At 44.3% G+C, this 22,357-nt stretch overlaps 2 protein-coding genes across 5 annotated transcripts in view; one reads left to right on the top strand and one right to left on the bottom strand.

Annotated features, from left to right (window-relative positions):
- Positions 1 to 8,556, bottom strand: part of COL4A6 (collagen type IV alpha 6 chain) — a 246,693-nt gene extending 238,137 nt beyond the window's left edge. For 2 of the 4 annotated variants that reach the window (XM_066581714.1, XM_066581711.1), the window contains exons 1-2: positions 8,260 to 8,448; positions 8,113 to 8,170 (exon numbers count right to left, since the gene is read on the bottom strand). In XM_066581714.1, coding sequence (XP_066437811.1) covers positions 8,113 to 8,170; positions 8,260 to 8,270 — 69 coding nt within the window. In that variant the 5' untranslated portion in view covers positions 8,271 to 8,448. Of the gene's footprint in view, positions 1 to 8,112; positions 8,171 to 8,259; positions 8,449 to 8,476 lie in introns of those variants that run through there. The other 2 variants (XM_066581712.1, XM_066581713.1) reach the window with 2 other exon arrangements.
- A 1,067-nt stretch (positions 8,557 to 9,623) lies between these two features.
- The window catches only part of COL4A5 (collagen type IV alpha 5 chain), a 173,344-nt gene continuing 160,610 nt past the window's right edge, over positions 9,624 to 22,357 (top strand). Inside the window, exon 1 of the mRNA XM_066581716.1 lies at positions 9,624 to 9,969. Within this exon, the coding sequence (XP_066437813.1) occupies positions 9,892 to 9,969 (78 nt within the window). The 5' untranslated portion in view covers positions 9,624 to 9,891. The remainder of the gene's footprint in view (positions 9,970 to 22,357) is intronic.

The raw sequence follows: 22,357 nt of genomic DNA on the forward strand, positions 1-22,357 counted from the left end.
CCCTAACCGAGCGTGCTCGCTCATCTCTACTTATCATTCAGTGTTTTACATCCCTATGTCAACCGCTGAACGATCCGTTTTCAAACGCAATGAGAATCCAACGAGTCAGCGATGATCGTTATGCCATCTGAAACTGAATGACGAACGGAGGAGTGCAGTGGGGTCCCAGGTTCAAATCCCCATCAAGGTTAGATTCAAACCTAGAATTCCAGCAGTTCTAAGCTAACACACGGGTCCTTTCTGCTCAAAGCTGTTTTTGGTGATTTTTGCTAAAATTTGGATCAGGATGCTCTCGATCTGAATTTCAAAAATCAGCCCGGGTGATCACAATACTACCCTGGTTCCCTGAAAATAAGACATAGCATGATTTTCCAGAATTTTTGAGGATGCAAAATGATTTTTAAGGCTTTTTGAGGATGCTTGAAATATAAGCCCTACTCCAAAATTAAGCCCTGCTAACAGTTAATTAAAAAAGTCAATTTAAATAGTGTCCAGGCAGCTATACATGTAAAAAAGATAAACCTTTTTGAACAAAAATTAATATAGGACACTGTCTTATTTTCGGGGAAACACGGTAGTAGCTAATCTTAACTGCATTTTCGTGATCGATCTTCACCTGCTACATTCTATTTCTTCAACTGATCTTGATGTATACAATTTGTTGCCCAGGAGTAATAAAAAGCTGCTTCCAATCAAAGGTTATTTAGAACTCATATATTTTAATACTTTACTTTCCTTGCCAAGAGCTGTGCACCAGCATTGTTTCAACAAGCCTCGATGACTTCACCTCTGGTCGTCCCCTAATATAACTCACCCTATACTTAGTTGTACTTTTCTATTAAAGGGACCCTCTCATCAAGTTTTTACAATACAATCCACGATAAACGTTTAACAGCGCTACTAATGAGATTTCCTTATCGCTATTTGGTTTTGTAATATAGGCTGCGGTATCTTTATAATCTGCTTTTGAGGTATTTCTGCTCTCTAATATCCTTAGAACAGACCATCAATATTAGATCAGCGTTAGTCTGCCATTCAGGTTCCCTCACAATCAGCATCTCACCAAGTTAGTGTACTTGTGTAGGGAGTTGATTTTTACAGGAAGCAGACAGCTCCGTTCCCATTGTAGTGGTTCAACGTGGTATTGCAGGCCAAGTTTCCATTGAAATTCTTAAGATTTTTTCCTGTAATACCAAACCTGGCCACTACAGTGGGAACAGAGCTTCTGCTTCCTGCAGAAATCAGCTCAGTGCTTGAGTGCACTGGCCCAGAGAACAGCTGATCAGTAGGGGTCCAGGACGGCAGACTCCCATCAGTCCACTAATGGACAACCCTTTAAAACAAAGTAAGTGAGCTGAAATAGCGATTTCCCCCTACAATAATATCATATTACCCCAAATGGTACACTTTTGTTGCCCATTTACCTTTCCTGACTATTGAGTGTGTGGGGTGGGACGGTACCTGTTTACAAAGAGACCTAACCGAGCCATTATACTCTTTCTTAACCCTTTCCAATCCACTGTCTGACGTCTAAAGACATTCCAATTGAAGGCTGTACAGTTCTGATGTCGGAATACGTCCGGCAGGGTATTCTTATTGTATATTACTGGCCGCTCTGTTGTCAGGGGCCTCTCCAGCATGTCACATACTGCATTACTGGCTCTAGCCAGCAGATGGTGCCGTTGTATAATGGCAGAAAGAGAAAACCCCATAGGAAACCCTGAATCCTACGATGCCCACGTCTCATCATATGAAATGTTATTAAATTAGAGTCATAGTTTGGTGGTGGGAAAAGGTAAGATGCAATTAAGGAAATTACTGTGTGACAGCGAAGTTGTGATCCACTGACACAGGTGATGGGATAACATGGGCAGCTGCAAACATCTAGGTCTATTACATCATCTGCCTGTGTAGATGCGGGATTGTGGAGCCGTACTTGTTTGGAACAGTGGATGTCTATGCACTCGTGGCCCTTGCAAGCAATCTCTTGTTGGCACTAGTGAAGACTTTGGGCCACTGCCCGGGTGGCACCATGCAGCACCTGTGGATCTGTGCTGGTTGGACTGTGTTGTTCTGCACTATATGAGTTTAGAAGGTTTTGCACCTACACTGCTGTGGGACTCAATGCCTCTTAGGGTATGTTCACACGGGGGAGGCTTGCTGCGGATTTTCGGTGGTGACCTTCCTCACAGAACATCTGTTGCATTTAAGCTACCTTCACACATGATGCAGAATTTCTGCTGTGTTTCTGCAGATGGCCAGAGTTAGGCTGGCATCAAATGGGCGTGAGCGCAATGCAGGGCACACGAATGAGATCTATTTGATTGGCACATTTTACTGTACTTCATTGTGCTGCCGGGACCGCTCACATTGGCGCGGGCCAGCCTACTAAGTCAGCAGGTCAGCTGATTTGGTAAGCAGGTCAGCTGATTTGTAGACACTTCAGCCGACTCGGTAGATCTAGGTGGCATCATTTAACCCTGCAAAATTGCGCAGTTCCGTGCATGATTTGGTGCAGGGGCATTCGGTGCGCAATTGTGCCCATAAATAGAGCATGTCGATAAACTCAGCCCGATATCATGCTTGCCAATGTGCAATTTTCCCAGCGCTGCAAAGCGGTTTTGATTAAAAATCGCATTGCTTTCGTGAAATTGCGGTCCTGAGGCGCGTCAGAGGATCGCAAGTGTTGCCTACTGACGTCAATAAGAAGCATCTCATCAGACTTGCATGCACGTCACATGGCAAGCAATGTCTTTTAAGGGTGCGGCGGTCCTTGCAGCCATACTGTGAGAAAAAAAAATTGCTTGTGTGAAAGAATCCATTGAAAAGAATAGATTTTCTATTCATACACGCTTTCTGCGCAAGAATATCGCTCGCGCGAATACGCCTTAAATGCTACAGCTTTGGCAGAGGGTGAAAATCTGCAGCATAAATCCACAGTATAACTAGACGTGCAGAAATTTGCGCACCATGTGATGGAGATTTTAGAAATCTCCTCCTAAGACGGTTTCAGACGGCCGTACGCTCAACTATGCTCGCCGCTATGGAGCGCAGTTGCGCCTAAATGCATTTTTTTTCCTTTTCCCCCCCGTGACCGTTCAAATTCCGTGTCATAGCGCAGGAGTTTGAGAAAAATTGCAGGAAGATAGGTGCAAACATACTAAAAACACACTTGGTTTCACCAATGCGGTTTTTGTGCGTTTTTTATTCCAACTGAACTGCCCCGTGTGAATGGAGCCTTAGGCTAGATTCACACGGACGGGTGCAATATCAGGCTGTGAAACTTGGCCTGTTATTGCGCTCGCCAACATGCGATGTCCCCGTGGATGCGAGGCGTTTTGAACACAAAATCATTTCAGGGAAGTAGCGATCCTCCGCCGCGGCTAAAACGGTTGCAGAGTGTTCCCCATTGTTTTCAATGAGAAACCCCGCATCGCACTTGCTTGCGCCTTGCATACCGTGCGATGCTTTGCCAGGCCCATTGAAAACAATGGGCAAGGCGTTTCGAGGGAACGCCCAAAGAAAGAACACGCCATGATTTTTCCCCGCACCGCGATGCGGTGTGGGATGAGAATTGCTCATGTGTATGACCCTATTGAAAAGAATGGGGTTCATATTCGTGCGAGATTTGTATGTCTCAAGACACATTTTGTCAATGGGACTTTCTAATGTTAAAATTACATCGCACAAAAAAAAAATCGCAAAAGCACAAACTTGAGATTTTTGCGCGATGCGATTTTAACATTAGAAAGTCCCATTGAAAAAAACGCAGCGATATCGCAACGTTTAAAAAAAAAAAAAAAAAAACGCTAGTGGGTAGAAGCCCTTATGGCTTGTTCTGTAAATGCTGCAGATGCCAGCAAAAGGACTTCTGCTCTGTGTGTGATAACGGCCTTATTGTGCGGATGACAAAAAAATCCCACTTAGGCCTCCTGCACACGGGCGGGTTTCCATTGCGAAATCGGGAGTGGGATCCGCCTCCGAATTCTGCAGGAAATCCAGCCCATAGTATGCTATGAGAAAAGGCGATTTCCTGTGCACCAGTGGAAACTGATTGCAATTTTCGGCTCGCGTGGGAGAGAACGTAGCATGCTGCGATTTTGTGCAGGCTACGCACAGCCGGCTTTCATTGAAGTCAATGGAAGCCGTCCATCCCGCGGCCATTCTGCAATCATCATTGCAGAATGGTCGCAGGAGCCGCGTCATCGCCATAGCAATGGCGCGGCGTCCTCTGTACTGCACATGTGCGCCGCTTCTCTGGCCAGCACATTCGCAGCAGAGGAGAAGATGGCAGAGAGGTCAGCTGGGGTCACTGCGGGAATCCCACATGCGGGGTCCGACCCGCCCGTGTGCAGGTGACCTTTTAGGCTTGAAAGCCTTGTGTGGTGCAGAATGCTAAGCCAGAAGAAATGCAGGCCTAAGCTCTCGCTCATGACCTGAAGGTTGCGAGTCCAATCTCCGTGTGGTTCAGGTAGCCGGCTCAAGGTCAACTCAGCCTTCCTTCCTTATGAGATCGGTAAAATGAGTACCCAGTTTGGTGGGAGGTAATAAATAAATGACTTGAAAGCGCTGTGGAATAAGTTGGTGCTAGGTATGAGTAGAGCTACTTGGATATAATCAGAAATAACCGCTCAGACATCAGGAGAAATGACGGATCTCAAACTGTGATATTTCAAAGGTGTCACCCCAAGCATACAAGTGAGCTGTGGAGGAGGAATCCCAGCAGCGCTCCACCTGAGGTTAACCACAAGACGCATTACAAAGCTTGGTTTGATATCCCACACTGTCAGAAATCCTACGCAGGTTCCCAGTCATCATCTCTTCTGGGGTCTTAGCAGCGGAATTCAGAAATGTCTTTCTCCTATTACTGAATTAGGAGAAAGAAAAAAGATCCTCTTTAGGGCTTTTACCCACTAGCGGTTTTTTAACGCTGCGATATCGCTGCGTTTTTTTTTCAATGTGACTTTCCAATGTTAAAATCACATTGCACAAAAATCGCAAACACACAAACTTGCGATTTTTGTGCGATGCGATTTTAACATTAGAAAGTCCCATTGAAAAAAAAAACAGCGATATCGCAGCATTAAAAAAAAGCTAGTAGGTAAAAGCCCTAAAAAAGAACTACCACTCCCATATCACAAAAACGTAACGCAGCAGAAACTCTGCACAGAAGAACGCGAGTACATGTACAAAAGCTGCAGCAAAAACCGCAGCAAATGCCGCTAAGCTCATTAACTCTAGCTATTCGCAGAAACATTGCAGGAATTCCGCCACAGACGTTGTGTGTAAAGGCTTTAGGGGGTCCAGATGGGGAGGATTGGCTGCAAAATTTCCAAACGGACCCTTCGCATGGAAATTCCGCGGCATTCGCAGTAGCAGCAAAATGAGATTTTGAAAGTCTTATCCACAAGATGCGGAAGCAATCTGTACAAAATCCACGTGGAAATTAGCAAGCGGTGCGGAATTTAATTCAGCAGCATGTCAATTTCATCGCTGCTTCCGCTGCGGAATTCACTTCTTCTCAATGAGGGGATGAATTCTGCACCGAAATACGCGATAAAACCCTCTTCAAATTGCACACCAAATGCTGCGGGTTTGGAGGCAGGCTTTCCGCTGCTGATCTGTGGCGGAATGCCCGCTGCGGACACTCTACTGCAAATCAGCCTTCGTGTGGACCCAGCATTCAGATGTCCCTGACTTGCTGCAGATTTTGGTGTAGATTGGCAATATATTTCACCCTTTGGCCACCTGCAGACGGCCGGGTCGGAGCTCTCGCAGCGGGACCCGACCCGAGCCCCTGCAGGTACCAGTGCGGCACTCACCTCTCCCACGGCTCCGGCTCTGTGATGTGCCGGCTGCCAGCTGCCGGGAGTGACATTTCTGTACGGGCCTCTGCGAGACCCACATAGAAATAGAGCATGCCGCGATTTGTTTTCCGCGTGTGATTTCACGCGGACAAATCGCGGCCGTCTGCATAGGGTTGCGTATTGTAATGCAATCTTATGTAGGCGGGCACGGGCAGAAATTCTGCGGGAAATCACGTCCGCCCGTGTGCAAGGGGCCTATCAATCAAATTCAAATTGAAGGGGTGAAATCTGCTGCAGTTCTGCACCAAAATCTGCAAGAAAACCCGCTGCAAATCAGGGACGTGTGATGCAGCCTTTCCTTCGGAACAATACTAAGTCAAGATAAATTTTGATTTCACAATAAGCCCTCTTGCACACGGGAAGTTTAAAAGTTGCGCCTGAGGAACCGTGCGGCTGAGCGTAATTGTGACTACGCTCATCGGAAAAAGCCCTTTTTGTTCAAAAGTCGGATGTGAAAAATGTCCGTGTGCAAGTAGCATAAGTACTAATCGATCAATTGAGTGTGCATAACATACATGCATGTATGTACTCATGCTATGTATTATAAAGGAAACTCATGGCACTTGTGACTGTGGGTAGATAGATACTGTGTATCATTTGCATGTTGGTAAACAATAGGATAATGAATGGATATTTAATAATAGGGAGCTGGTAATAGTAATCATCATGGCTGTAATCAATATCAGCATGCGGATGAGTGCATACTACCTGCTATATAGGCAGCCTGCGCAGCAGCATCTCCTCCTACTACATCACTAGTATGAAGCACTGGATAGCAGGGTTTGATACGCTAAACTACTCTAGAAGCAACTGCAAAAGTATAAGGTACTAGCTAGAAGTAATGGCAACTAGATACAAGCAGCGTTCAGCTCCACTTTGCTTCTTCTGCACAAGAACTATGCAATCAGTGACAAAGTGAACCAAAACTTGCTAGATTTAAAAAAAAAACAAAAAACTTTAATTAATTTAAAGCAGATTTTAATCAAAAGTAGAGAATACTTTATGAAACCAAATAGTGCAATTCTGTCCCTGCAGTTGCACATTGTCTACATACAATGGCAGTAAAGTGTCACATTGTAGTGTTGCAAACCAGTTCGTTTTTTTAAAGGGTTATCCTGGCAACTGAAGAGTTAAGCTTATTATGTAACAGTTTTTTGCATAACACCACCAATATGGACGACTGATATTGATGACTCTTTTGTCTCTGATCCAACTTGATCAACCGGCATTAACAGAAAGAATGGTTTGATTCATAGTTAACTCTTCCTATGCCATTTGACAAGCACTAAAGGGCTCATTCACATACATGTGTTATCATTGTGTATTACGTGTGTAATACGCAGCAAATTAAACATGTAACATGCGTATTTTAGGCTCCCCTAGCCAATAACGGGCGTATTATGTGCGTATTTTGCATCAGCATGGGACATATAGGTAATACACACGTGATAAAACCGCAGGTGTCAATCAATTGTAAATCAATGGGCTTTTAGCACTGTGCGCAAAAATACGCACGCAATACACGGTGACAATACGCCCTTAGTGTCATTCACCATGAGGCGCATGGGTCTATGGCTGCATGCACATTGGCATTTTTTTTTTTTTTTGTAGTCTTGAAAAATCATTCTGATTTTTTTTTGCAATTTGTATGCATTTATACGATTTTTCCACAAAGTTTTCATCTGTTTTGCATCTGATTTTTACGTAAAAAATGCGTAAATGCGCAGGTTCGCCACTTCTTGGTTCTCTTTACTTTTTTTTTATTATGGTCCCCATGATTAAAAACATAGAATGCAATTGCATCAAACAGGTGCAATCTGATTTTTTTAACGTACCTATAGACTTGAATGGGCAATTTTTGCTTGAAAATCACACCAATTAGGACAGGCTGCGCAATTTTTTTGGCTTTTTGCTCAGACTGTTCGTCCGATTACAAAATTAATCATTGTGAACGTAACCTTTCAAAATACTGTGCTTTATTTCCATCTGACCATTGGACGGAAAAAACTGGCCGGTGTGGATAGGGATATACTCTTACTCCTTGGGGATTTCAGTAGGGGCTCATCAGTACTGCTACTGTTAACCATTTCATCCCTGGAACAGTCTGAAATTACTTGCCAGGAATTGCTTATCTCTTCCAGACAAAAACCAACTGTATTGTGAGAAGTAAGGAATTCAGCTGCACAGATGCCACCGTATATGGGGGGACACTACAGGGGGACACTACAGGGGGACATGGACTCACCGCTTGCACTAAATCCGCCCCAAAGCAGACAGCAAGAAGCAGCAGCAACAGGCAGACCCTGCAAGGAAACACATTGCAGCATTACTGCACCTGGTGCCACAACACACTGCCACCTTCACCCATGAGTGCCCAACACAATGGACTCACCGTGCCCCCATCTCCTTGTAGTCACTGACTGGCAGCCACCCCCTGCTTTCTTCTGCAGCTACAGAGGTCTCTCCAGGGGGCTCATTGAAAGCTTCTTCACCGAGTTTGCAAAAGTAAGTCTAGTGGGCGTCTCCGGGGGGGAAACTGCATGGAAAGAGCACAGGGGGTTAAACCCGAGCGGTCCGGGCGCCGGCGAGCAGACGGTCCATAGACTTACGTGCCTGAGCCGGGAGATCGGCTTCCATGTACTGTACGGGCAGCCTAAGGTTAGGCATGGAGGAAGGGGGCGGGGCCTCAACTGTCAATCACTGCTCTGGGGGATTTTAGGGAAGGCAGAGGGGAATCTGTACCTAGATATAGGAAAGAAGTCACCAAATAATATTATACTCTATACAATGTTATATTCTGGGAGGGCTGCGCAATAACACATGGTATTCATGCACTGCGAACACTTGCTAGTCTGACATGTATTACTTATGTAGGTTACAGTTTGCAAATTCTGCATTGCAGGATGGGTGTCTGGAGTTTGGCTGTGTATATGTTATTATATATTGTGTATAATATTAGGGCATAGGCATATACTATAGGAGAGAAGACAAGAAGTGACAATGTATAAAGTATCACTATATTCTTAGACCATGTATAATGTATCAATATATTCTTACACTAATTCTAATGTATCACTATAATCTTACACTATGTGTAATGTATTGCTATATCGTTACCCTATGTGTAAGGTATCACTGCGTTCTTACACTATGTATAATGTACAGGATCACTATATTGCTACTATGTAATGTTGCACTATAGTGATATGTATATTCTATCACTATGTATATGTACAATGTATCACTATTTGTTACACTGTGTATAATGTATCACTATTTTAGTCTCTCTCTCTATATATATATTATAGTGACACATTACATAGTGCAATAAAATAGTGATACATTATATACAGTGTAACAAAATAGTATATGTGTGTATAATGTCTAACTATATTGTTGCACTGTGTATAATAAATCACTATATTGTTGCTCTGTGTATATTGTATCACTATATTGTAACAGTATATACAATGTATAAGTATGTTGTTGCACTAAAACTTTTAGTGTATTACATATTTATTGCAACATATTTATTCTTCATTTGCTTAACAATGAGTAATATTCGTTTTCAAATCCAGGTTCAGGTCCCTCCGCAGACAAAATAGGTCCCCCCTCTAGAGATGGCATGCAGTGTCTTTATGAGACAGGGGGCGGGAGTGGGTGTTGGGTGGGTGGGATGTGGCAGGAGGCTGGGGTCACTATCACCAGAGGAAAAAAAATCTAAGGAGTCTCTCCATTAATTTAGTGAAAAGGCTCTGGAGAGGCCACAGCTATCAGTGAGCAGCAGGTTTCTTTAGCCCAGGGGAGATGCTGCCGCGGAGGGATTCCTGAGAAAGTAGTGCGCCTCGTAGGAAAAGTTTGCAGAACTTTGCAGAAGGCAGTACTGTAGGCAGCCCGGGTCCGGGGTGGCCCCTACTCACTGGGACCTGCCGCATCTCCTCCTCTGGGCATTTAGCGTAATATGTCAGATCCTCAGCCTCTGCCTTGAAACCGGTATTAAGACATTACAGGGGGTGCTTGAAGAATGAGGTTGGGACATTTGCACAGTCTTGCTGTCCTAACCTTGCTGCTGGTGCACTGGGTGCAGAATGCAGAACCTGCGGTAAGTACAGTCTTCACTTGTATGAAAAGCATGGACTATATCACATGTAGGGCTCCTGTGTGCTAAGGAGCCCCTGCCTTATATTTATAAATCTTGTAACTCAAACCCTCTGTGATTCTGGTTAAAAATAGTGGATTGTGACCTCATATGACAAGGAAGTGGCAGGGGCTATTTCTGTCATTTTGGAGGAAAATGTAGCAGGTCTTGTACCTCACTTTACTCATAGTTTCTATAGATGAGTCTATTTAGGTCCTATATTAGGACTAATTTAGGGCGCGTTCACACGTTGCCGTTTTGCTGCAGATTTTGTCTCATATTTTGGTGCTGATCTGCAGCACATTTCACCATTGCGATTGAATTCAAACTCAAGAGGTGAAATCTGCTACGGATCTTCAACAAAATCTGCACCAAAACAGCGATGTGTGAATGCACCCTTATACAGGAACATTGACACATAGATCTTTGAGATCTGATGCTGTTCTGGCTTTTTTCTTAAATATCTACTAAAGTTTTGATAACTTTTATTATTACTTATATATTCCATTTAGTGTCAGCTAAACTCTTAATATCATTTCCTGGAGATGGATGTAGAAATGAATCAGTGCCTCCAGATCATTGTGCCCCCAGATGGTTCTACCCCTTTAGTTTTCTTATATTGGTTCTGCTCAAATAACCAAATAGTAATATTACATCAGTCCTTTGCAGGCATCAGGGAAAGCTAACAGATACTGCAACCTTCATATAGAATCATTTTCTATACTGCTCCATTGTGGGTATGCTTAAAGTATAAAATAGCCTCCCTTTAAGCCACTGGTCTACAACCTACCGTTCTCCAGGTGTTGTGACATTCCTAGCCTGGGGCTGTCAAGACATGCTGGGAGTTGTAGTTCGGGATGGGTAACATCACTCCTTAGGGAGAGCACCAAGAAGGTGAGTGAGGAGACTTATAAGGCCATACATGCTCCTCTGGGTAATATGGGGAATTGTAGTTTCACAACAGTTGGAGACTAATACCTAACACTACCTATCCGTGTTCATGAATACATTTCCATGTCTTTCTGGAAATAGATTTTTGCTTCAGAAGTATGGTGCATTCACACATCGCTGATTTGCTGTGGATTTTGTTGCAGATCTGCATCAAATTTCACCCTTTCAATTGAATTCAAATGAAAGTAGGGGAAGTCTGCTGCAGATCTGTTCCAAAATCCATGACAAAATGTGCAGGATATCAGCGACATGCAGCCTTAAGATACATAGCCACACATTGTATCAAGTATAGCCACATATCATTATAAGTATCAAAATTGTCAGTATCACATTGTGTAGTCTCCTGTACATAGCATCTGAAAAAAATCACATTAAAGCACCCAGACTGCCTTCTCCTGCCACAGGACTTCCTATCTATCCCAATTCCAAATAGGTTAATGGAAGCAGATATCAGTGGGAGGAGACTGCTACCTCTATGGTACTGCAGTAAGAGCAGCTGAAAGGCTGGAGTGCTGAGCAGGTTAGGCCTCTGAATGCCACAGGGAATCATCCTGGAGCAGTTGTAACATGCTGGAAGGATGCAGAAGGTGGAACAGTTTCAAATTGTGGAACAGAAGCCTTGGATTTTGCCCTGATCAGGTTTCCCCAGGTAGCCTTAATAGACCTTTCCATGTGAAATCTGTGCTTCTTGCACTTTCAGCTGCAATGTTCCATCTACCCATCCATGATTCTGATACATTGTTGCACTGATAATATAAACAGTTTTATTTTACTGGTCAAACAATAAACAATATATATTTCATCATTATTGACATTTGGCCATAAACACAAGTATGAGTTTTAACAGTGTGAACAATTTTCTAGCAAATGTGCCATTATGACAGCTTAGTGCCTTGATAGCCATGAATTAATTTAAAGACGCACTTCAGAGCTCCTGCTCCTTTAGCCATTTTTGGCTCCTACCGGCAGCTGAAGAGTGCCCCATATAGCGCTATATAAAAAGCGCTATATGGGGCCATCTTCAGCTGTCGGAAGGAACCAAAAACATCAGACAGAGCAGAAGCGCTCCGAGGTATAAGTGTAAGTACTCTTTAACCCCCAAATTGATCATTTCATGATTTAAATGTTTTAAGCATATCTAATGTTCTCCATGTATACGGACGGATTGGTTGTACCTGATGCTTTTGCTAACATCAGTGTCATAGGTATCATTGGGTATTGTGCACAAATCATATGCAAGGTCCGTGATCAGCTCTAATACTGGACTAAGCCACTATGTGGCTGCTACATAGCATGCAGTGGGTTAGTCAATGATCCCAATAGGACCAATCACTGTATATTATGTAACGCAGAGAGAACCAATTGAAACTCTACCAGGTCTGAAGGAAAACCCAGTGTCAAATGATAACCATTAGCATATTTATGAGGTGGTCAAGCCAGCCCTCCTTGTCATCATTGGCATCTCGTCATCTATTAGATCACTGCTGTTTGCTAAGAGATCAGCAGTTTCTCTACTGCCACATTGCTAGCTGGACTAATGATCTAATAGCCCAGCCTAGCTATACTGGGTCTTGCTTTACTAGCCCATCTCTGCGTTCTCTCCACTACCGAGTGATTTTAAGAGATTAGGACTTAGTAATTTACCTTTTCTAATGAAGTGGACCGGAACCAACAATTTCTGTCTTCCGGACATATGATACCTCCAACAAGACGGCATGCCATGACTTTCTTTTCACCTGTTATTTAGAGCAGGGGCGTCAAACTCATTTTCACAGAGGGCCACGTTAGCCTTATGGTTGCCTTCAAAGGGCTGATTGTGATTGTAAGGGCTTATTCACACGACCGTATTTACGCAGGCATTTGGCCTCTTTAAAACACTGCATATAAAACGCGGCCATTCGAATCATTGGATTTCAATGGGTTAATTCAGACGAACGATTTTTGATCGCAGTAAAAAAATTGCACCGCGAAAAATCGGACATATGCGACTGTTTTTGGTCGCATAATTTATATGCCACGTGCAAAGATAGGTCTTGCCCTATCTTTTGACGTAATACGCAGCAAGCTCCCATAGACTTCTATGGAAGCTGAAAAAAAAGGAAGGGGGTGAGTCAGCCTGCGTACAACGCTGAGAAAAAAATAACAGCATTAATTAAGCATTAATTGACATTCCGAGCATTTTATGGTGATCACTGGTTTCCATTGTTTCTGCTTATTTTTTACACATACGCAGCAGCACCCTGTGTGAATGGCTTAAAATACGCGAATATTGATCTCTTGACATATTTATTTATGCAAATATACAGTGTAGGCGGGCGAACGTAGTGAATAGAACCCATTGATTTCAATGGGTTCAATCACATGTGCATATTTTTCTGTGCATTTCAGTCGGACAACCCCCCCTCCCCCACCCCCCCAAAAATAGCATGCTCTATATTCCTGCGCATTTGCGCTTCCAAGTTCCCATAGAAGTCAATGGTGATACCCAAATGCACGCAAAATGCACTAATTAATTGTGCGAAAAAATGCGAGACATGACCTATTTTATTCCGTATTCCTCACCGCAATAGGCCATTGCAGCAGAATGGGCTGGTACAAATACGCAGTGAATATGCAGGAAGCCTGTGTATTCACTGCATATTTGTGCGCCATTTCAATGGGCGGTCTGCGTTCTTTTTTGTACGCACAAATACGCAATATATTTGGGCACACAGAAACACGCCAGAGCGGGCATAAGTAATTTTCCTTTATGTAAATACATGGTGTATTTTTGCAACCAAAATGCACTTAAAACAATGTAAACGAACCATAATAGTCACCCCTATAGTGACCGCAGTCGTAATAGTGGCCCAGTAGCCTCAGTAGTAACAGGGACCCCCATAGTGGATCCAGTAGTAACAGTGACCCCCACAGTGGCCTCAGTAGTAATAGTGACCCCCCATGGTGGGCCCAGTAGTAAGTGTCCCTTATATATGTGGTCCCAGTAGTAATAGTGGCCCTCATAGTGGCTGCAGTGGTAACAATGCCCCCCATTGTAGCCCCAGTAATCATACGACTCTCTATAGTGTCTCCAGTAGTAATAGTGTCCCCTATATGGACCCAAGTACTAATAAGTCACCCCATTAGTATTCCCAGTAATCATAGCGACCTCCCTATTGGCTTTGTGCTGGGCAGCATTCCTACAGGTACTCCAGCCACGAAGCTTGTAGGTCCAGTCCAGCAGCGGCAGTGCAGTCTGTGACCACAGACCTTTTCCCTCAGTGTCTGTTCTGCGTACAGGTTGGCGCCCCCATATGCCGGTGGAGAGGTTAGTCAGATTGCACCGCCGCCAGCGGGCTGGGTGAGTAGAATGCTGCATGGCCAGTGAGCAACATAGAATCAGACGATGGTCCGGACTTGGCCCTCGGGCCTTGGGTTTGACGCGTGTGATTTAGAGGTTGTGTAGCAGCTGTTAGCCTTGTGTGAATAATAGTAATTTATCAGACATCCACCATTTACTGGAAGGCACACACAATGGTTATATAGATTATTTCGAGTTGGCTAATGGAGATCCTGGTAGTCGATGTACTTAGAAATGTGCTGCTAACATCTAACTTTTTGTGTTGTTTTCTACTCATGTTTATAGAAATGGTATGTACCCGACTACTAAAAATGTTCATATTTGTGGCAACTTTTAGTACCTCAAAAAGTTTTAAAATGCATCATGTCTGTCACACAATGGCCAACAAGTCTTCTTGTGACAACAAGAAGGATTATCTTAAACCTTTTTTAGAGACCTTTCACATGTGTGGAATACTTCTGCAAATAGGTGGCGCTGCAGAGCTTTTCTTCCATTTTCCTTATTTGCATATTACCCAGAGTAGCATAGATGGCCCTATACGTCTCCTCACTCACATCCCAGGTGCTCTCCTGAAGGCTCAGTCACACAGGTGTTTTGACGCACAAATGTTTAAACGCATAACCGATGCGTTCAAAAATTTGTGGGACATAAGCGGGCGTCACGGCGGAAAAAATGCTGCTAGCAACGATAATCCGCTCAAAAGGGCTCGGTCACACAGGCGTTTTGACGCTCAAAAAGAGGGCTGCCCGCTATCCCCTGCTGCTGCTGTCACAGCTGTGGCAGAGGAGCGCAATGTTCTCCCATTGAATTCAATGGAGCCGACAATACAGCCGGCTCCATTGAAAGCAATGGGCTGCCGGCAAGCGCTGCAGTGATTTTCGGCGAAGGGCTTCAAATATAAGCCCTTCCCTGAAAATCAATCGACAAATGTGTAAAAAGTAAATAAAATCTATGCTCACCTCTCTGCAGCTGCCGAGGCTCAGCCGCGTCCAGCCAACTCTTCTCCTGCACTGCTCTGAGGAGTATTCAGCAGGCGGGATTTAAAATCCCCGCCTGCTGAATGGGCTGCCTCTGATTGGCTGAGCACTGGGACCAATCAGAGGCAGCTCTTAACTATTGAATGGCAGGTGAGAGCTGCCTCTGATTGGTCCCTGTGCTCAGCCAATCAGAGGCAGCACTTACCCATTCTGTATTGCCGGCTCCATTGAATTCAATGGCAGAGGAGAGCGATCTTCAGTATATGTTCTCAATGAGGTTGGCGCTGCTGCTGCCGGAAAAACGCATGTAAAAACGCCCGTGTGACTGAGCCCTTAAGGAGAAATGATACCTTTCCCACAATACTTCTGCAAGACGCACCTAAAAATGCAGCTTAGGGCTTCTTCACATGGGCGTGATTTTGTCCCTTTATGCGGCTGTGATAATCACAGCCATTTAACGGGACGAAACAAAACCATTGATTTCAATGGTTTCGTCTTCGCTAGCGGGATTCTCGCCTGTTAATAGTATGCCCGAGAAAAGATAAGACTTGCCCTATCTTTTTTGTACGTAGTTAATACCACGTGTGACAAGAATAGGACAGGACCTATATCCCCCCCCCCTTTTTTTAAAACTCGCGTAGAGTATGAAAGGTAAAAAAAAAATGTTTACCTTGTTCATGCGAAACTACGCTCAGTAGCAGCGAGAATAGTTGCCCATACGCCAATATGAAGAAGCCCTTAATCTGCTGCAGCAGATTTCTGCACCATAGCATGCATATACACATGTGGATTTTGAATTTCCTGCCTCCTTAGGCCTCAGTCAGACGGGCGTTTTTTCGCGCGTTTTGCGCATCGCATGTCGGATGCGCATGCGCAAATCGCGTGACCGGAGGTGAAAAATCGCGGGAAAAATCTGCACCTACCCGCGTTTATCGTCACTGCAAAACGCCCGTCTGACCGGAGAAAAATCACTGTGCGCATCAAAATGCGCATGAAACTTCGTCTGACCGGCGAAAAAAAAGGTTTTGGTGCGCACATAAAACGGCGAACGCAGATAGGCGCGATTTGCGAATCGTCGTGTCCTATAATTTTTCGCAAAAGCGGACATGTGACCGATATCATAGCGAACTATTGGTTCTATATATGCGCGAAACGCATGCGCATGCGCGAAACGCGCGAAAAAACGCCCGCCTGACTGAGGCCTTAGGTATGTATTGCAGAAATATTCCGTATGTGTGAAAGGTCCATTTTTAGGGCTTCTTCACAAGGGTGTATTTTTCATCAGTATTTTGTGAGTCAAAACCCAAAAATGGAACAAAAATGGAACATACAGAGAGAAAGTATAATAGAAAGATTTGCATTTCTTCCGTATTTTGGACCCACTCCTGCTTTTGGCTCACAAAATACTGATGAAAAATACTGACGTGTGAAGAAGCCCCTAGGGCGAAGTCAGACCAGTGTTTTTTGCATGCGCCTCTATGCGCAAAAAAAAAGGCGTCTAAGAGAACCATTGGTGTTCACATGTCCGTGAAAATGCAGGCTCAAAATACTCGCGCCTGCAAAAGATAGGACATCTGTGCGCCAGGAAGGTCCATGCCGCAGAAGATTCCCTGCGGTGAGTCCCCTCATCACTGTGACAGCTGTGGCAAAGGTCCGCGATGCCATCCCATTGCTTTCAATGGGGCCGGTGCTGCTGCCGCCGACCCCATTGAAAGCTATGGGATGCAGGCAACCCCCGCAGTGATTTTCAGGGAAGGGCTTGAAATATAAGCCCTTCCCTGAAAATCATACCGAGCTGTTGCAAAAAAAAACAAAAAAAACCAATCACCTCTCCATCGCTGTCGGGGCTCCGACATGTCTTGTTACTGGCTTCCCTGGCACTCTTCTGCAGCTTCTTCTCCTGGCAAGGATTTTAGAATCCCTGCCTCCTGAAAGGGCTGTATTTGATTGGCTGAGCGTTCAGCCAGTCACAGGCAGTGCTCAACCATTTATTGAATGACAGCTGATCACTGCCCGTGATTGGTCACAGCGCTCAGCCAATCAGAGGCAGCGCTCAGCCATTCATTGAATTCAGCGCTCAGCCAATCAGACACAGCCCTTTAAGGAGGCAGAAATGTTTAAATCCCAGCCAGGAGAAGAAGCTGCAGAAGAGTGTCGGGGAAGCCAGTGATCAAACGCATCGGAGCCCTGACAGCAGCAGAGAGGAGATGTATTATTGTTTTAATTTTTTACAGCAGCTGGGGATGATTATCAGGGATGGGCTTATATTTCAAGCCCTTCCTCGAAAATCACTGTGGGTTTTGCCTGCATCCCATTGCTTTCAATGGGCATGGAGCTACAGTCATGAGGGAAATCAACCTATATTACTGTATTTAGGAGATTTCCTGCCTGTGGTCAAGTACCTACCGTGCTAGTTGCTCTTTGATTACCCAAAATCACTACCCTATTTTCTCTGCAGCAGGGGTGCGACTATAGAAGATGCAGTCACTTCCGGGGCCCCGATCCCTCTTATAAGAATGCAACTTCTATGAATGAAGCATTGCAGTTGGGGGCCCTGGTGACCATTTTGCATTGGGGCCCAACAGCTTCAATGTAAGAGTCTGCGTACACATTTCTGTCCCCCCAATGCCCTTTATACAAAGTTTACGAAATAGGATGAAGATCCCTCTGACAGGTTACCTTTAAAATATGGCTTTTTTCCAGATTCTAGAGTCCAGTTTTCAAGGCCCTATTAAAGTGCATGGTACAAGGCGGCACTGGAGGGTGATTATCCCAATCACCATAGTTTCAAAAGTGGGACAGGAAAACTGCTATCTTATAAATTCCACAGGAGTTTACCCTTTAAATAAATGATTATTTCCTGCAGTTCTCGATGACGTATCCTTTATTAATAGACCCGAGGGTCACAATGCGAATGGCGATCTCCTACATTTCATTTAACGAGTATTGGGTGACATTTGCTGATTTGGTAACAGAGAAATAGGCCACTGGTATCAGTTAAGTTTAGCATATAGTTTATATACAGAATATTGAATTGTTTTCCATCTTGTCCAGTGAGGACGTTTAATAGCGCTTTCAGGCGCTAGAATAGTACCTGCTCTATTTTCCTGCGTATTTGCACACCGCAGGGCCCCATAGAAGTTGATGGGAGGTGCGCAAATGTTTGTGCACTATGCAACAGGATGCGCAATACGCTGCGCAAGTCTGCCGGGAAAAGTATACACTGGGACCTCATTAGGCTTCATAGCCATTTACATCAGGCCAGTGGTGTATTTCCCGCCCATACGTACATACCATGCCTGCGCAAATACCTAAGGTATGCCGACACACGCACAAAAAAGACTTGTTCTCTGCGCAAATATGTTGCGCTGGGTTGAGTGTTTTTGCGCATATGCTCATCAGAATATGCCTTTAGTGCGTTTTTAGGGGCATTTTGGCATGTGTGAAAGGTCCCACAGCTTTACCATTATAGACGAGACGTCAGCTCCAAAATAACCCAAAAATCTTTATTATGTGAGAACCCACACAGTTCTACCATCAAAACACACGCAGGTCTTAAAATCACTTAAAACTGCATTCAAGGCGCAACACAGAAGCTTTGACCTTATGATAAGGCCAAAAGGCCACCTCCATTCGTAAATGGTTAAATACCATGCACAGCAGAGATGTTGTACAGGATGCCCTCCAGTAACCCTATGTTACTATAAGGAAACCAATGTAATGTAACTTACACTTCGAAACATAATAAGTAATGAGTTAGTAAATAAGAAAATCATAAATGATACAAAATTCTGTATAATTTTGTAAACATCTATTATTGTGGGTCTGGAATTCCAATCTAGTATTTCAAACTTTCATTCCATTGAGTGCACATAAATAGGCATGATGGGGCTTACTGGGGAAGGGAATCACAGCCTAGTATATTGCATACATGCAGAGGCGTAACTTGAAGCTCCTGGGCACCAATGCAAAACCTGGAACGGGGCCCCCAACTATAATGCTTTATTCATAGTACTGGGCTTCCTATATGGAGAAGAGAGGCCTTATGATCCCCCTAAGGCTCCTGGGCCCGGGTGCAACCGCATCCCCTGCATCCTCTATAGTTACGCCCCTGCATACATGTGTGCTTGCGCGATATTCTTATGCGGCTTCTGGCTTTACATGCGCCCTGCAGCTACATGGTTTAAGCTGCTTTCATATCTGTATCAGGGGTTCCGTTTTCCTGCTCTGTCATTGGAGCAGAAAAGGAGAATCCCCTGACTGAATGGCTCCGTCTTATGACTGTGCCGAACAGCGCCGAACGGACGCCAACGCTTCTGCTTTACTTTCCTTTTGCCTCTGTAGATACAGATAAAACTATATAGAACTTATCTTAGTAGACACATTCGTCTACAGTGTAAACTCTACAACTGTAGGGTCACTTAAAGGGGTTGTCCAGTTTAGAAAAAACATTGCCATGTACCCCAATTGGGAATTTTCAGTTAATATATGAGGGTCCCCTGTTTTGGATTGTCATATTTTGGTTAGAGTGGAGATGGGTTACAAACCACATCTGCTGGTCTGGAGGACCTGTCCTGCATTACACAGACTGATTTAGATGGGTACTGTGTAATGCCTAATTTCCCCAGTGGTGGCGCTGCAGTTTAATTGAACACATGATGTCAGGTTTCTCCCGAAATTACAGCTGATTGGGGGAGGTCATGGCAGGAAGAAACTTTGTGATCAGCAAATTGTCCAAGGGACCTTTCTAACAGGTAGGGATTATCCAAAGTGGAGAACCTACTTAAAGGAAATCTATCACCAATATTTTGCTTTCTAAACTAATCCTAACCATAGGCGGTCGACATGACTACAAGTATTAACATACTTGTCTTTCTCCTGTGCACTCATGATCCCCAAATTACCAGCAAACAGTCTGATGGGTGGTCCGCGGCCAGGGACTGCTCTATTCTTTCTGCCCCTTGTATGAAGATTGGCTTCACCAGCTCAGAGCCGGAGATGCGTGTGTTCCACAGACCATGAGGGAACCTGACCTCCTGAATGTGTCCCACGTGTGTCACATCACTAATGCCCACCTCAGGATAAGTCACTGCACATCTACCTAGTCACAGATAGAGACCTCAATCATCCGCCAATGGTTAAGCTTTAGGCCTTTTTCACACAGACGACAGCGATACCAGCGCTACAAAATTGTGCCGATATCGTAGCTGTGTTCCTGTGATTTTATAGCATCAGTGATGCGTTTTTTTTGGTGAAATTCCCACATTGCGTCGCTGCTGCCAGCGATAAAATCGAACGATAAAGGTTAAGCCCTCCCCCTAAAATAAGCCCTAGCCAAATTCTCTGAGAAAAAAAAAGGAATACTTACCTAAAAGGCTCGGTCCGGGTCCTCCCGCTGCTCTACAGTCCTCGTTTGGCCACAGAAGATCACTTTCTAGTTGCGAGATTCAAAAATTCCGCCTCCAGGAAGAAATACTCTGATTGGTTCACCAAGGGCTACTCAGCCAATCAATGCAGCGTTCGATCAATCAATACCAGGGCTGTGATTGGTTCATCCAGCTCTGCATTGGTTGGCTGAGCAGAGTTTGAAGAACCAATCATTTTGTGAAGGCGGGATTTATGAATTGGCTGCCAGTCAGTTTGTCGAACTTTTGCAAAAAGTTTGGTTTGGTCCAAACACTATCTTTGAGCCATAAACACTCTAAGGGCAAAAACACATAGGTGTATGCACAATTATGCTCGCCACTACAGAGCGTAGGTGTTCATGAACTGTTTTTTTTTTTTATCTGGCCGTTCAAACTTCGTGGCTTAGCATGCAAGTTTGAAAAAAAAAAACAGCGGGAAGATAGGTCCTGCCCTATCGTTCCCGCATGTAGTATTAACTACGTATGAGAAAGATAGGGCAAGTCCTATCTTTTCTTGCCTGTACTATAAGCTAACAAGAATACCTCTAGTGAAAACTAAACCATTGAAATCAGTGGTTTCATTTCATTCTGCTATGCGGCCGTGATTATTAGGGCTGCAAAACGGGACAAATTACGCCCATGTGAAGAAGCCTCAAGAGTGTTATTTGGGGCTTTTATGGCTCTTAACCATTGTTGTACACCAATGTTCAAGACTCATGTTGAGTAGAGATGAGCAAGTAAACTCGGTAAGGCACATTACTCGAGCCAGTAGTGCCTTAGCCGAGTATCTCCCTGCTCGTCTCTAAAGATTCGGGGGCCGGCGGGGGCGGGGAGCGGCGGGGGAGCGGGGAGGAACGGAGGGGAGATCTCTCTCTCCCTCTCTCCCCCCGGCTCCCCGACGCAACTCACCTGTCACCCGCGCCGGCCCCCGAATCTTTAGAGACGAGCGGGGAAATACTCGGCTAAGGCACTGCTCGCTCGAGTAATGTGCCTTAGCGAGTATACTCGCTCATCTCTAATGTTGAGCAAACCAAAGAGAACCGAACTTTTAGAAAAGTTCAACCTAAAGCAGGGTTCTATCGGTTTGGTTTGTTCAACACTGCTTGAAAGTAATGATAGTTTTTGCTACTGCATATGATAAGAAGTAATAGGTCATTAATGCAAGGTAGTGAATGACTAGAGTGGGTCTCCTTCACCCTGAACTTGCATTGACTAAGACTTGCTCTTGGTGTTCAGGCTAGTCATGTATTCAGGTGTCCTCATGTGATATCCCATTCATGTGTTCACTCATTCATTCTATTACACATCAACACATTCACCAATGTAATCACAGAGCTGCTTCTCCCAGTTCATGTGCCCTCATGTCACCTTCTGTAAAGCGGAAAGAAATGTATTTACATCGCAGGAATGTTATCACACAGTTTGATTCTACTGAACAGAATTTGAATGTTAAACATATTTAGCAATGTTCGTTTATTTGTTTCATGTGTGCTGCTGATGTTTACTATTTCATCAATCTGTTTGAACCAAACTGGCAGTAATTCCTGAGAAAATGGTTACAGTGAGACATTATTCGATACACTGTTACAGTAATAGGGCAACTAACTTGCACAAGAAGAAGCGTTGCTGTCTATAAAGTGTTTGAATTCATTTCTATTTAGGTCTTCTCATCCGTGTTT

Source organism: Eleutherodactylus coqui, chromosome 10 (assembly GCF_035609145.1).
Source record: "Eleutherodactylus coqui strain aEleCoq1 chromosome 10, aEleCoq1.hap1, whole genome shotgun sequence".
NCBI classification, from domain to species: domain Eukaryota; kingdom Metazoa; phylum Chordata; class Amphibia; order Anura; family Eleutherodactylidae; genus Eleutherodactylus; species Eleutherodactylus coqui.